The sequence below is a fragment of the Hypanus sabinus genome, chromosome 18 (assembly GCF_030144855.1).
Source record: "Hypanus sabinus isolate sHypSab1 chromosome 18, sHypSab1.hap1, whole genome shotgun sequence".
NCBI classification, from domain to species: domain Eukaryota; kingdom Metazoa; phylum Chordata; class Chondrichthyes; order Myliobatiformes; family Dasyatidae; genus Hypanus; species Hypanus sabinus.
In genome coordinates, this window is record NC_082723.1 from 71804276 (window position 1) to 71817256 (window position 12981).

General features: G+C 44.4%; 1 protein-coding gene across 6 annotated transcripts in view; it reads left to right on the forward strand.

Moving 5' to 3' along the window:
- The window catches only part of golga3 (golgin A3), an 87436-nt gene that overhangs the window by 38503 nt on the left and 35952 nt on the right, over positions 1 to 12981 (forward strand). For all 6 annotated transcript variants that reach the window (XM_059994633.1, XM_059994638.1, XM_059994637.1 and 3 more), the window contains 3 exons: positions 163 to 863; positions 6367 to 6478; positions 12424 to 12730. In XM_059994633.1, the coding sequence (XP_059850616.1) occupies positions 163 to 863; positions 6367 to 6478; positions 12424 to 12730 (1120 nt within the window). The remainder of the gene's footprint in view (positions 1 to 162; positions 864 to 6366; positions 6479 to 12423; positions 12731 to 12981) is intronic.

A 12981-nucleotide genomic window follows, 5' to 3' on the forward strand; every position in this document is an offset into this window, starting at 1 on the left:
CTTTTAATATTTCTTCTGATGTTCTAATTGCAATTATTTTTAAAGTTTCCATATTACAGTGTGAAAGACAATGTCTGACGAGCCTCATTTGTGTGTTTTGCATAACAAATGCTATCCTTTTGAGGAACAGCTGTGCAGAAGAGCATTTTTTTTGTTTTTCAGTCAAAACAGTCAACACCAAAAAATCAACGCTCCAGTACTTTGGACCCAGAGCTGATGTTCCATCCGGATGTCCTTCCTCGTGCCAGTACCCTCGCGTTGACTAAAGAATACACTTTCTTGAGGACCAACGTTCCCCGCGGACCCAAAGTTGGTAGCCTTGGAATTCCGAACGTTTCCAAAGATGAAAAGGGTTCAAAGGGTTCAAAATCCAGCAAAATAAGGTCCCTTGCGGATTACAGAACTCAGAGTTCAGATGCCGGAAGTAGCATTGGAAGATCTTCCAGTGCTGAAGCATTGGGATCCCTGAAAGAAAATCGGACTGGATCATCTACATCGGTCATATCGGAAATAGGCTCGACATCAGAAAATGATAAATTGGAGACTTCATTGCATATGGAGGACACCAACTCCGAGAATGACGCCATGGAGTTTGCAGCAAGGCAGGACGAGAATGAAAGCGACAGCTCTTCGTATAGCAGTATATCTACTACTGGCATCTGTGGGGCCATGCCCTCGCTGGATGCTGGGCATAAAACCACGTACACTGTCAACGGACAAGAAATGTCATCTGATGAAATGGGGCACTTCCCTTCTATTGGCGAGGTGCTGGAGGCGGCAGCGGCCACAACAGCGGCACTTCGAACCGAGCTGCAGGAAGTGAATGGGGCAGTGCGGAGCCGAAGGGACAGTTTATCCAGCAGGTAAGCACATTTCTCAGTGGGATTAAAATAGTTTTACATCAGAGCAACTCAAAGTAAATTCGGAGATTGGTGCATTATTGGGTGCTTTTTTGTTCTTAATCAGTTTTGTCCAATGGCAACTCAGATGTGACATACATTGTTTCAATAATGGCAGTAGATCAAAGTGCAGAGTAAATTTATATTATTGAATTTTGCAAATATTACCCTGAGATTCACACATGCAATGCTGGAAGAACTCGGCATCTGTGAAACTGAATAAGCAGTTGATGTCTCAGGCTGAGAGCCTTCATCAGGACTGCGAAAGTAAGGGGATGAAGCCAGAATGAGAAGTTGGGAGGACAGGGGATACAAGGTAATAAGTGAATCCATGTGGGTGGTGGAGGGGGGGATATAAGTACAAAGACTCTCCTCCTTTCCTTTCTCCTGTAGTTCACTCTCCTCTTACTTCTTCCCTTTCCCACCTATCACATACCAGCTTCATATTTATCCCTCACCTCTCCCACCCACCTGGCTTCACCAATCATCATCCAGCTTATCCTCCCCCCACCCCCCCCCTCCTGATTCTGGCTTCTTCCCCCTTCCTTTCCGGTCATGAAGAAGGGTCTCGGCCCAAAATGTCACTGGTTTAATTATTTCCATAGATGCTACCTGACCTGCTGAGTTCCTCAGCATGTTGTGTGTATTCTCTGGATTTCCAGCATCTGCAGAGTCTCTTGTGTTAATGATTTGCTACGCTGAGATTCATTTTCTTGCCGGCACTTACAGTAGAATAGAGAAATACAAAGGAGGTTTACAAAATGATTCCATGATTGAATTGCTTGCCATATGAATAGTGCATGATGACTCTGGGCTTGTATTTATTAGAATTCAAGAATGAGTGGTGACCTAATTGAAACCTGTTGAATGGTGTTCTAAATGCCTTGATATAGTGGATGTGGAGAGCATGTTTCCTATGGTGGGAGAGTCTAAGACCAGAGGGTGCAGCCTCAGAATAGAGGGGCATCCTTTTAGAATGGAGATGAATTTCTTTAGTCAAAGTGATGAATTTGAGAAACTTGTTCCCACAGGCAGCTGTGGAGGCCAAGTCTGTGTACATTTCAGCCAGAGGTTGATAGATTCTTGATTGGTCAGGGCATGAGGGGACACATGGAGAAGGCAGGAGATTGGGGCTGGGGGGAAGACTGCATCAGCTGAGATGAAATGGCGGAGCGGACACAACAAACCAAATGGTCTAATTCTGCTGCTATATCTTATGGCTTTATGGACGTGAGTTGAAAAACTACAGGGAAAAAGAATGCTTCAGGGAACCGGAATTATTGCCTGAGCACATTAGGATTAGTAACAGGATCTCGCTATACATCCAGTTAAACGCAAATCGTGCTCTGTGCCTTGTTCACATCTCCATTTCATTCTCCGTATTCCTTGATGCCTTTGGTGTGCTGAGATCAGTCTTGAATATATTCAGCAGTTGAGCGTCCGCAACATTCAGATAGAAAGTTTCAAAGATTTACAGACTTCTACACAGAAGTTTATTTTCCCTAACCCCCTATTTGTTTTTATTTTTTAACTTTATTTATTTTAAATATTCTTACATTTGTTTATTATGTTTTTATTTTTATTTGTTGACGTACAGCTCAGAATAGGCCCTTCCTGCGCTTTGAGCCAAGCCACCCAGCACTCCTCCCAATTTAAGCCCAGCCTAATCATGGGACAATTTACAATGACCAATTAACCTACTAACTGACACATCTTTGGAATGTGGGAGGAAACCGAGGCATCCAGAGGAAACCCACAGTCATGGAGAGAACTAACAAACTCCTTACAGGAAGTGCTGGGAATTGAACCTAGGTCACTAGTACTATACAACATTATGCTAACCACTACGCTACCGTGCCATCCAAGTATCCTAAGTGTTTGCCTCTCTTTGTGAATGTCATTCTAGTTGTGTTTCCCCCGACCCCCCCCCCCCCCCCCAGTCAGTACGTCAACTGCAGGGGCGCCAGCGCTAGGTTTAAGATGGGGGTTTGATTCCTGTCTTCAAGGGTTAATACATTCTCCCCGTGACCGTATAGCTTTCCTCTGAGTGCTTCGGTTTCCTCACACATTCCAGAGACAGATGAGTTTGGCTGCAGTACGTTGTTGTCGGCAACATGGCCCAGCAAATCCTCGCTGATTTGATTTGATGCTAACGACCTCATTTCACCTTATGTTTTGATGTGCACACAGCAAGGTAAATTTTAAATATAGAATAAATAGTCTCCTTCTCACAATCGTGATCCCCTTGATGTGATCACCACTCATTCTTCTAAACTCAAGTGCATTAAAAGCCAGATGTCTTTGTGGGACATTTGCTTATCCCGGTATCCAATCATGAATCTATTCCAAAGTAAATTGTAGCACTTAAGAGAAGTTTGGATAAGTACATGCATGAGAGGTAGATGGGACTAGGCAGAAGGCCAGGTTGGTACAGATTAGCTGGGCCAAATGGCCTGTTCCTGTGTTATAGTGCCCTATGACTCTATAAATCTACCTTGCATACACAATACAAAAGTGCACTACTTAAAACATGGTCAGCCAAAGCCCGTAATATCAAAGTTATAGTGTACTCCAGCACAGAAATGGGCCTTCCAGCTGTAAACACAAAGTACACTGCAGATGCTGTGGTCAAATCAACACGTACAAACAAGCTGGATGAACTCAGCAGGTCGGGCAGCATCTGTTGAAATGAGCAGTCAACGTTTCAGGCCGAGACCCTTCATCATGACTGAAGAAGGAGGGGGCAGGGGCCCCGTAAAGAAGGTGGGGAAGGTGGAAAACCAATCGGAGGAAAGATCAAGGGGTGGAGGAGGGGAAGCAGGGAGGGGATAGGCAGGAGAGGTGAAGAAGGAATCTAAGGGGAAAGAACATCGAATTCTCCAATTACTTTTGGTAATTCCTTCCCTCTCCCTTCCCCCATCCCACCTTCATCCTGTCTCCTCGTCTAGCTGCCTATCACCTCTCTCACGATTCTGCCTTCTTCTACTACCCACAGTGCTTTCCCCCTTAGGTCAAGTAGGATTGATAGAAAGGCAAATCAAAACACCCGTTTGACTGCAAAAGACCTTCAGGAAGATTTAGCAGACTCTGGAGTAGTGGTGCACTATTCTACTGTGCAATGACACAAAAATATGACCTTCATGGTGAAGCTGTCCATGGCACAACTTTAGAAATTTGCAAGTGTCTTTGATGTACCAAATTATGGTCAAAGACGGAACGGAAGACTATGATTGCCCACGTGGTACGACATGGCACATAATGACAATACCAAATCATGGTCAAGGACTGATGAAAGACCATGATCCCCTGTGTCATACAACATGGCACATGATGGTGATGTCCATGCTGACCTGTTCTCTCTGTCTGTCTCTCCATTATACTCATTTCTCACTGATTTTGTATTTCTATCTAGACAGTCCACTTCAAGTTTGTTAGGTGGAAGGCATAGAATAATACCACAGAACTTTTATGACATAAACGTACACAGAACATTAAAAAGTATAGCATAGGAACAGACCATTTGGCCCACAATGTTGAGCCGAACCAGCTAAAACATAAATCATAAAACACCAAAACACTAATCCCTCCTACCAACGCCATGTTCATATCCCTCCACATCCCCCACATCCATGTGTGTATCTAAATGTCTCTTAAAAGCCTCTAATATATTTGCCTCTGCCACCATACCAGGCAGCTCATTCCAGGCATCCAGCAGTCTCTGAGTAAAAAAAAATTTACCCCTCACGTCCCCCTTGAACCTACCCCATCTCGCCTTCAACGTATGCCCTCTGGTATTAGACATCCCAACTGTGGGAAACAGGTGCTCTCTGTCCACTCTCTCTATGCATTTCGTAGTCTTGTAAACCTCCATCAGATCCCCCCTCAGCCTCCACCATTCCAAAGAAAACAACCCAAGTTTATCCAGCCTCTCGTGATAGCACATGCCCTCTAAACCAGGCAGAACCCTGGTAAACCTCCTGCACCCTCTCCAAAACCTCCTATAGTGGGGCGACCAGAACTGTGCATGGTATTCCAGATGAGGTCTAACCAGAGTTCTATAAAGTTGCAAGTTCTATGTACCTCTTGAGTTTTGAATTCAGTGCCTTTTCTAATAAAAGCAAGATAACTCTGTCATTCTTTTAACAATACCAATGTGACAGAACTAGCCGTAAGACACTTACTGCTTGTGACACTGTGAAAGAAAAAACATCCACTGTTAACTCCCTAATTTAACCAAGCTTCCACTTCATAAAAAGATCTAAGGTTTGCCTCACTCAGAGTAAAGAAGGGTGGGGAAGTTAAATAACATTGAGTCACCATATGGCAAATTTGTGTCAGACCTTGGAGAAATAATGGCTTAACTGCTGTTTCTGATAGTACTAATGGGAGGCTTTGTACTTCAGTCAGTTTTGATATTCACATTACTGCTTTGAGAATGATTAATAACAACATTTTTTTTTTAGAGTCATTGTCATAGAACACTACAGCCCAGAAGCTGGCTCTTTGGCCCATCTAGTCTGTGCCTTGTCCCATCTCCCTGCACCCGCACCATAGCCCTCCATACCCCTCCCATTCATGTACCTGTCCAAACCTCTCTTAAATGTTGAAATCGATCCCTTGTCCACTGCTTGTGCTGGCAGCTCATTCCACCTTTCACCTTTAATGCATGACCTCTAGTTCCAGTCTCACTACACTTAAAGTTGAAAAAGCCTGCTTCCATTTACTCTACCTATACCCCTCATAATTTAGTATACCTCTATCAAATCTCCCCATCATTCTACGTTTTAGGGCTGGTGTCCCAACCTAGGGTCCACGGACCCCTTGTATAAATGATATTGGTCCATGGCATAAACAAGTTTGGGAATCCCTTTTCTAGGGAATAATGTCCAAACCTATTCAAACTTTCCCTGTAACTCAGGTCCTCAAGTCCTGGCAACATCCTTGTAAATTTTCTCTGCACTCTTTAAATTTTATTGACATTTTTCCTGTAGGTAGGTGGGATGGCATGGTAGTGTAGTGGGTATTATGCTTTACATTAGCAGCAACCTTGGGGTCGATTCCTATCGCTGCCTGTAAGGAATTTGTCCACTTTCCCCATGGAATGTGTGTGTTTCCTCTGGATGCTCCGGTTTCCTCCTGTAGTCCAAAGGATTGAACAGGCTTGGGTTAATCAGGGGGTTGCTTGAAGAGTCGGGAGGGCTATTCTGCTCTGTATCCCAATAAGTAAATAACTGCATTCAATATTCCAAATTAGGCCTTGCCAATGTCTTATACAACTTTTAGTTTCATTAATGTTGGGGGGGGGGGGGAGTGAGTTGCTTTAGCACCAAAAAAAACCCAAATTAGTACACGTACTTTGCAGATTATGTGTGGATTACAGACCAAATGGATTACTGTTTGTGTTTGTTCAGTGATGACTGGATTGTGCATGGGTGTTCAGGTCAGCTGTCGTAATTCTGTTCTGCAGTGTTTCCATGGAAAGCTCTGTGCTGGAATCCCACGAGGACCTCATGCAGATTCTCAAAGAAAAAATGCGGCTTGAGGGTCAGTTGGAAGCTCTCTCCACTGAAGCTAATGAGGTGAATGTAGTTACTTTGATCTGTGTTTGGCATTGGGAGCAGAGGGAAAAATAGGTGATGATTATGTTTGTATATATTACAGAAATACAGTCCTGGATTCACTTAGAAGGTTCAATTATTATCAAAGTAGGTATGCAGTATACAACTCTGAGGTTCATCTTCTCCAGATAGCCACAAAGCAAAGAACACCATGGAAGTCGTTGAAAAAAGACATCATCCTGTCCCCTCAGCATAAAAAGTAAACAAATCTTGCAAACCCCAAACTCTCCAACCCCTTCCCTCGCAAAAGAATACTAACAACTTTCTCCATGCGGAAAAACGGCAGCTGGGACGTCAAACCACAAACCCCCAACCCCCTTCCCTTGTACACAAAAAGGAAACTAACAGATTGCTCTAAGTGGAAAAAGGTAACAAGGACATCAAACCCCAACACACACAAAATGCTGGCTTTGGATTTCCAGCATCTGCAGACTTCTTGTGCTTTGTCACTTTTTCCACAGTTTCCTTATGAGCTTTTTATCTTTGGTGCATCATTAATACAAAGCAGTTGGACACGGTAAAACTAGATTTCTTAAATCCATCTGATCTATTGTTGAATCTAATAAAATAAAGAAACAAGTGGAAGTTATGGTTCTTTTAACTTTGCAAACCTGCACATCATATTGTGAAAGCGCATGCTTTGGTGCAAACACTAAGTCATACTGCATGTTAAATTCACAAAAGCCTGTAATAGCAGAGCATAAGACATATGAGCAGCTCCATCATTCAATCGTGCTGATTATTATTGCCCTCCAAGAGAAGCACAACCTTGTCATCTGGTTTGGAGGCTTGTGTGCCTCAGTGACCCAGCGAGCTATGTCAGCTAGAGTCAGGGTCTTATGCTTTGGCTCTTGGTAGGGTCACCCATGCCAAATAGGTCAAAGGGTAAAGGTCAGACTCAGGGGTTGAACTCGGGGTTAACAGCCCTGACTGGTCAAAGAAATTATTACAGAAACAGCAACAAAAAATCATTCTGCATCTGTGTGTGACATTATGGACTGACAGAGATAGACTCATTCCTGCCCTAAATGCCAGCGGAGTAATGGGCAGTATGTAAGTCAATCCCGTTCTCCTGTTTCTTCACCATAATCTTTGACATACTTACGAATTAAGAACTCATCTATCCACCTGTGCTGTAAGTATACCCAAAGACAGCCTCTACAGCCGTCATGTGAATTCCACAGATTCTTCAGTCTCTAGCTAAAGAATTTCATCTATCTGTGTCTCTGTCTGACCATGTGATCTAATTTTGATTATCGTTGTTTATTTATTGAGATACTGCAAGGAATCGGCCTGTCTGGCCCTTTGAGCCATGCTGCCCAGCAATCCCTGATTTCACCCTAGCCTGATCAGGACAATTTACAATGAACAATCAACCTACCAACCGGTCGCCTTTGGATCATGGGAGCAAACCTGAGCACCCAGAGGAAGCCCACACGGTCGCTGGGAGAACATGCAGACTCCTCAAGGACAGCTGTAGGAATAGAACCCGAGTTGCAAGCATTGTGCTAACCACTATCACGCTGTCCCAATAATCCCGGCACTTGTCAATGTAGAAATATTTGTGGCAGTACTTTCCACCTGAAGTCACAAAATGGACACAACAGCCACTCCAGCTCCAACCAACGGTGAAATTTCTTGTCTCATTCCTTTTTTTTTATTGCTGAGAAACACTGCTGTCTATCTCACTAGCGAGCAGAATAACTAAGGTGCTGCGCAGCTAAGGAGCAGACTCTTGCTCCACGCCACAGTCTACTACAGCTACTTGAGGAAGCAGTGCAGTTGAATGCACAAGTGTGGTAAGCACATCAGTATGAAAGTGAGTCTGAAAGCAGATCCTTGCAAGCCCACACTCTCGTCAATTCTACTCGCTAACATCTGCGTCAGAACCAGCAGGAGATGAGAGACAGTTGCACACTCATCTGAACAGAAATGTGGCTTCAGAACACCATTCCAGATTCGGGCATCCAACTAGATGGCTTAATCTCCTTACAGGCAAACAGAAATGCTGCACGATCCGGCAAATCCATGGAGGCGGTCTGTGTATCTACCTCTGTAACAACTGGTGTGTGAATGCTTCAGGAGTAACGCAAATAGAGTTTTCAATGTGAAGTGTAGGCCCTTCTCCTTACCAAGAGAGTTCCCTGCCATTGTGATTATTGTTGTTTACATCTGCTCCCCCCTCCCCTCCACCTGGGCAAGTGGTGCAGCAGCTCTCCAGCACCGTCTGTGACCTGGAAGCCTCTCACCCTGCTGCTGTCTTTATTATTACTACAAGTGACTTCAATCTTGCCAACCTAATATCAGTCCTGCCAAAGTTCTGCCCTCATGCCAACTTCGCAACCACAGGAGAGAATATATTAGACTTGATTTATACCAATATTTGCGAAGCCTACCAGGCTGTTCCTCACCCTCACCTTGGATACTCATCCCTACATACAAACCACTGGTTAAATGAGTCAGACCAGTTCACAGGGAGATCAGGACCTGGCTGGAAGGAGCCACCTGAGTGCTACAGGACTGCTTTTGGAGCAGTAATTGGAGCATGTTCAAAGAGGTGGCTACCTGCAATCATCACGTCAACATTGAATATCTGGCAGCGGTGACTGGCTACATAGGAAGATGCATTGATGATGGTACTGTGAGTAAACGCCACACTGCCTGGGCAAACCAGAAACCCTGGCTGAATGCAGTTTGTGCGCTATTTGGGGATCGGGGGACAGGACGTCTCTCAGGTCAGCAAGAGCCACACTCTTCTGTGACAACAGGGAAAGGTGGCGCATGTGGCATGGTATTCAAACCATAACGTATTACAAGTCCACCCTGAACATCAACAACAGTGACGCCTCCCTTCCTGAAAGGCTGATTACCTTCTATGCACAATTTGATGCATCGAATGATGTGACATTGAGGGAAGCTCCTTTCCTTCCTGAGGGACAGACACCGACTGGCTGCAGTGGAGGTGACGAGGACCCGAGCCACGGTAAACCCAAGCAAGGCTGTGGGGGTGTACCTGGATAGGTGTCCAGGGATTCTGCAGATCAGCTGACAGACACTTTTAACATTTCTTTGGAACAGTCTGCTCTCTCTGCTGGCACCATCATTTTGATGCCCAAGAAAGCAATGGTAACTGTCTTAAATGATTACCACCCAGTGGCACTGACTTCAACAATCCATAATTGCTGGTAATGGGTTATATAAAATGCTATTATCCAGTTCATCCACTGCTCAAACCAGTCCACTGATACCTTAGCCTTGACCTTCCGCTTGGACTTGTCTCACCTAGAAAACAATGCCTCATACACCAGGATGTTGCTCATTGTTCAGTTCAGCACTTAACGTGAATATCCCTCGGAGGCTGTTGGGTAAGCTCTCCTCAGCACCACTCTGTAACTGGATCTTGGACTTCTTGAAGAAAAGACTCCAGTCTGTCCGGGTTGGCAGCTCCATCACGCTGTGCGCTGGTGCCCCCCCCCACCCCCCCAGGTTTGTGTATTCAGCCTGCTGAAGACTGCAGCTCAAACCACATCATCATGTCCATTGATGATACTACAGTGATTGGCCTGGTTAGCAACAATGATGAGTTGGCATACAGAGAGAATTGTCAAATGGGGTGAGAACGACAATCTGAGTCTCAACATGGATAAGACAAAAATGATGATTATGGATTGCATATTAATGGCTCTACCTTGGAGGGAGTGAAGAGCATAAAGTTCCTTGGTGTGCACATAGTGGACAATCTAAACTGGACACACAACACCTCATCACTAGTCAAGAAGGCACAGCAGTGTCTACATTTTCTGAGGAGACTGAGGCATGCAAGACTTCCCACCCCCATTCGAACAACTTTCTACACCATCGAGAGGGTCCTGTCTGACTGCATCAGACCACAAGGCCCTTACGGAGCTTGGTTTGAACTGCTGAGGGGATCATCGGGATCTCTCTACCCCTATTTGTGACATTTATTGGGAATATTGCACACGAAGGGCTCAAAGCATTGCTGAGGATCCCTACAACCCATCCCACTACTGTCAGGAAGGAGGTACAGAAGCATCAGGACTGGCACTGCCAGACTGGGTAACCGTTTCTTTCCTGCCACCACTGGCATCTTGTCATTAAGACAGCGAGCTGATTACTGCTTGCCTGTGCTGCATGCATTTTGAATTGTATTTTATTATGATATTTTGATTTACGTACTGTTACGTGTTTTGTGGGTGCACTGTGGTCTGGGAGAACATTATTTTGTTTGGCAGTATACAGTCGGCCCTCCTTATCCGCAGATTCTGCATGCGTGGATTCAACCAACCGCGGATCGGGAAAACCCAGAAGTTCTCTCTTCCAGGACTCGTTGTCTGAGCATGTACAGACTATTTTTTCTTGTCATTATTCCCTAAACAATAAAGTATAACAACTATTTACATAGCATTTACATTGTATTAGATATTATAAGTAATCTAGAAATGACTTTAAAGTACAGGCAGGTTATGCCTGTCTTACAGTTACAGTCCCTGGGTTATTATTGAGTTCCGTTCCTGAGTCCATCTTTAAGTCGGATTTGAAGTCGGAACAGGTACATCCGGTATTATTTAGCGTCAATTAGTCAAATGTTTGTCTTAGTATATAGTATATATTTTACCTTTCTATGCATATAAAACACTAAAGAAACATACGTATATCAGTAATTAAACCACTGCACTGCTTAGTAATAATTGTAGCTTTCATCAGGGCAGGGCCTTTCAAATGCTCCATTTAAATAGTTCTGATCATTGACCGACTGTAGCCTAACACTTTTCCAATGACTGATGGCATTTCACCTCTTTCCGATCGCTTTATTACTTCCACCTTATTTTCAATTGTGACCATGATTATTTTTGTGAACAGAAACACTGTGCATTCAGTGCTTCGCTGCTGGGTCCTAATGCCCACCACACTGAGACATGTTAAATAAGGAACTTGAGCATCCGCGATTTTTGGTATCCATGGGGGGGTCTCGGAACCAATCCCCATGGATAAGTAGGGCCGACTGTATATGTACAATTAGACAACAACAAACTTGAATTTGAACTTTTGCAGTTACAACATGCAAAGTATAAAATCAAAAAAATCCCACTTATGTTAAATAATTCTTCGTACTTTAAGTAACTTGTAGCTCATCTGCCGTCGTGAGGACAGCACGGTAGCTTAGTGGTTAGCACAGCTGACCCGGGTTCAATTCCTGCTGCTGCCTGTAAGGAGCTTGTACATTCTCCTTGTGGTTCTGTGTGTTTCCTGCAGTGCTCTGGTTTCCTCCCACAGTCCAAAGAGGTACCGGTTGGCCAGTTAATTGGTTATTGTAAATTGTCCTGTGGTTAAGCTAGGGTTATATGAGGAGGTTGTTGAGCAGTGTGGCAGCATGGGCCTTCATCATATCAGTAGCTTCCACTCAATTTTCACTACTGGCAGCCATACAAGTCCAAGTGGAGACCCAGAAATACCATTACATTTCATTGTTGTTTCTATAACAATTTTACCATTCAGGGTTGTTGGCCCTGAGCTGAACCCCCAAACCTGCAGAACTGGTGGACCGCTCTTAGTCTGGCCTCCGCCCTTTGACCTGTTTGGTATGAGTGACCCTACCAAGAGCCAAAGCATAAAGCCCTGACTCCAGCCAACATGGCTCTCCAGGTCATTGAGGCATGCAAGCCTCCAACCCCACCACATGGTTCTTGTCCTCTTGGAGGGGTAGGTTAATTGGTCGTTGTAAATTGCCCCATGATTAGACTGGAGTTAAATCGGGGAGTTGCTAGGCTGTGCAGCTCAAAGGGTCGGTAGGTCCTTTTCCACACTGTGTCTGAATAAAATAATAAGTTCTGATTTTGGTGTCAATAATGGACAAATAATTGTTGCCATTCTCTTTAACTTATAAGGGTTTGAAGGAGAAGACTGAACTGCAGGCCCAGTTAGCAGCCTTGAATGCACAACTGCAGGCGCAGGATGAGCAGAAGGTGCTCAGTGAACAAAGGCAAAGCACGTTGACCTCCGAAGTGAGCACTTTGCGCCAGACGTGCTCCAGTCTGGAACAGTCTATGACTGAGCTTCAAAGCAACCTCGAGGCCAAGAATGCCAGCTTAGCGGGGCTAAACAACGATCTGCAGGTGGCCGAGGAGCAGTACCAGAGGCTCCTGGGGAAAGTTGAGGAAATGCAGCAGGCAATATTGAGCAGAGATAACTCGGGTATGTCCTTCTGAGTAGTTTGTATCTGCTCGGGAAAGAATATTTCTGTTTTTTTTTGTTTGTAATATTCTCCCACCTGATGTTCTAATTCTTGCTAAGATACAGTTTCACAGGTACACAAACCAAATAGTATTCCATCTGTAATTACACTTTAACATGTGAACCTGGACAATCTTTTGGAGCCATTTGACAGTGAAGGGTATCAAAGAAGAAACAAACTTTTCTTTTGTATTTACCAAACCAGTGGCTGG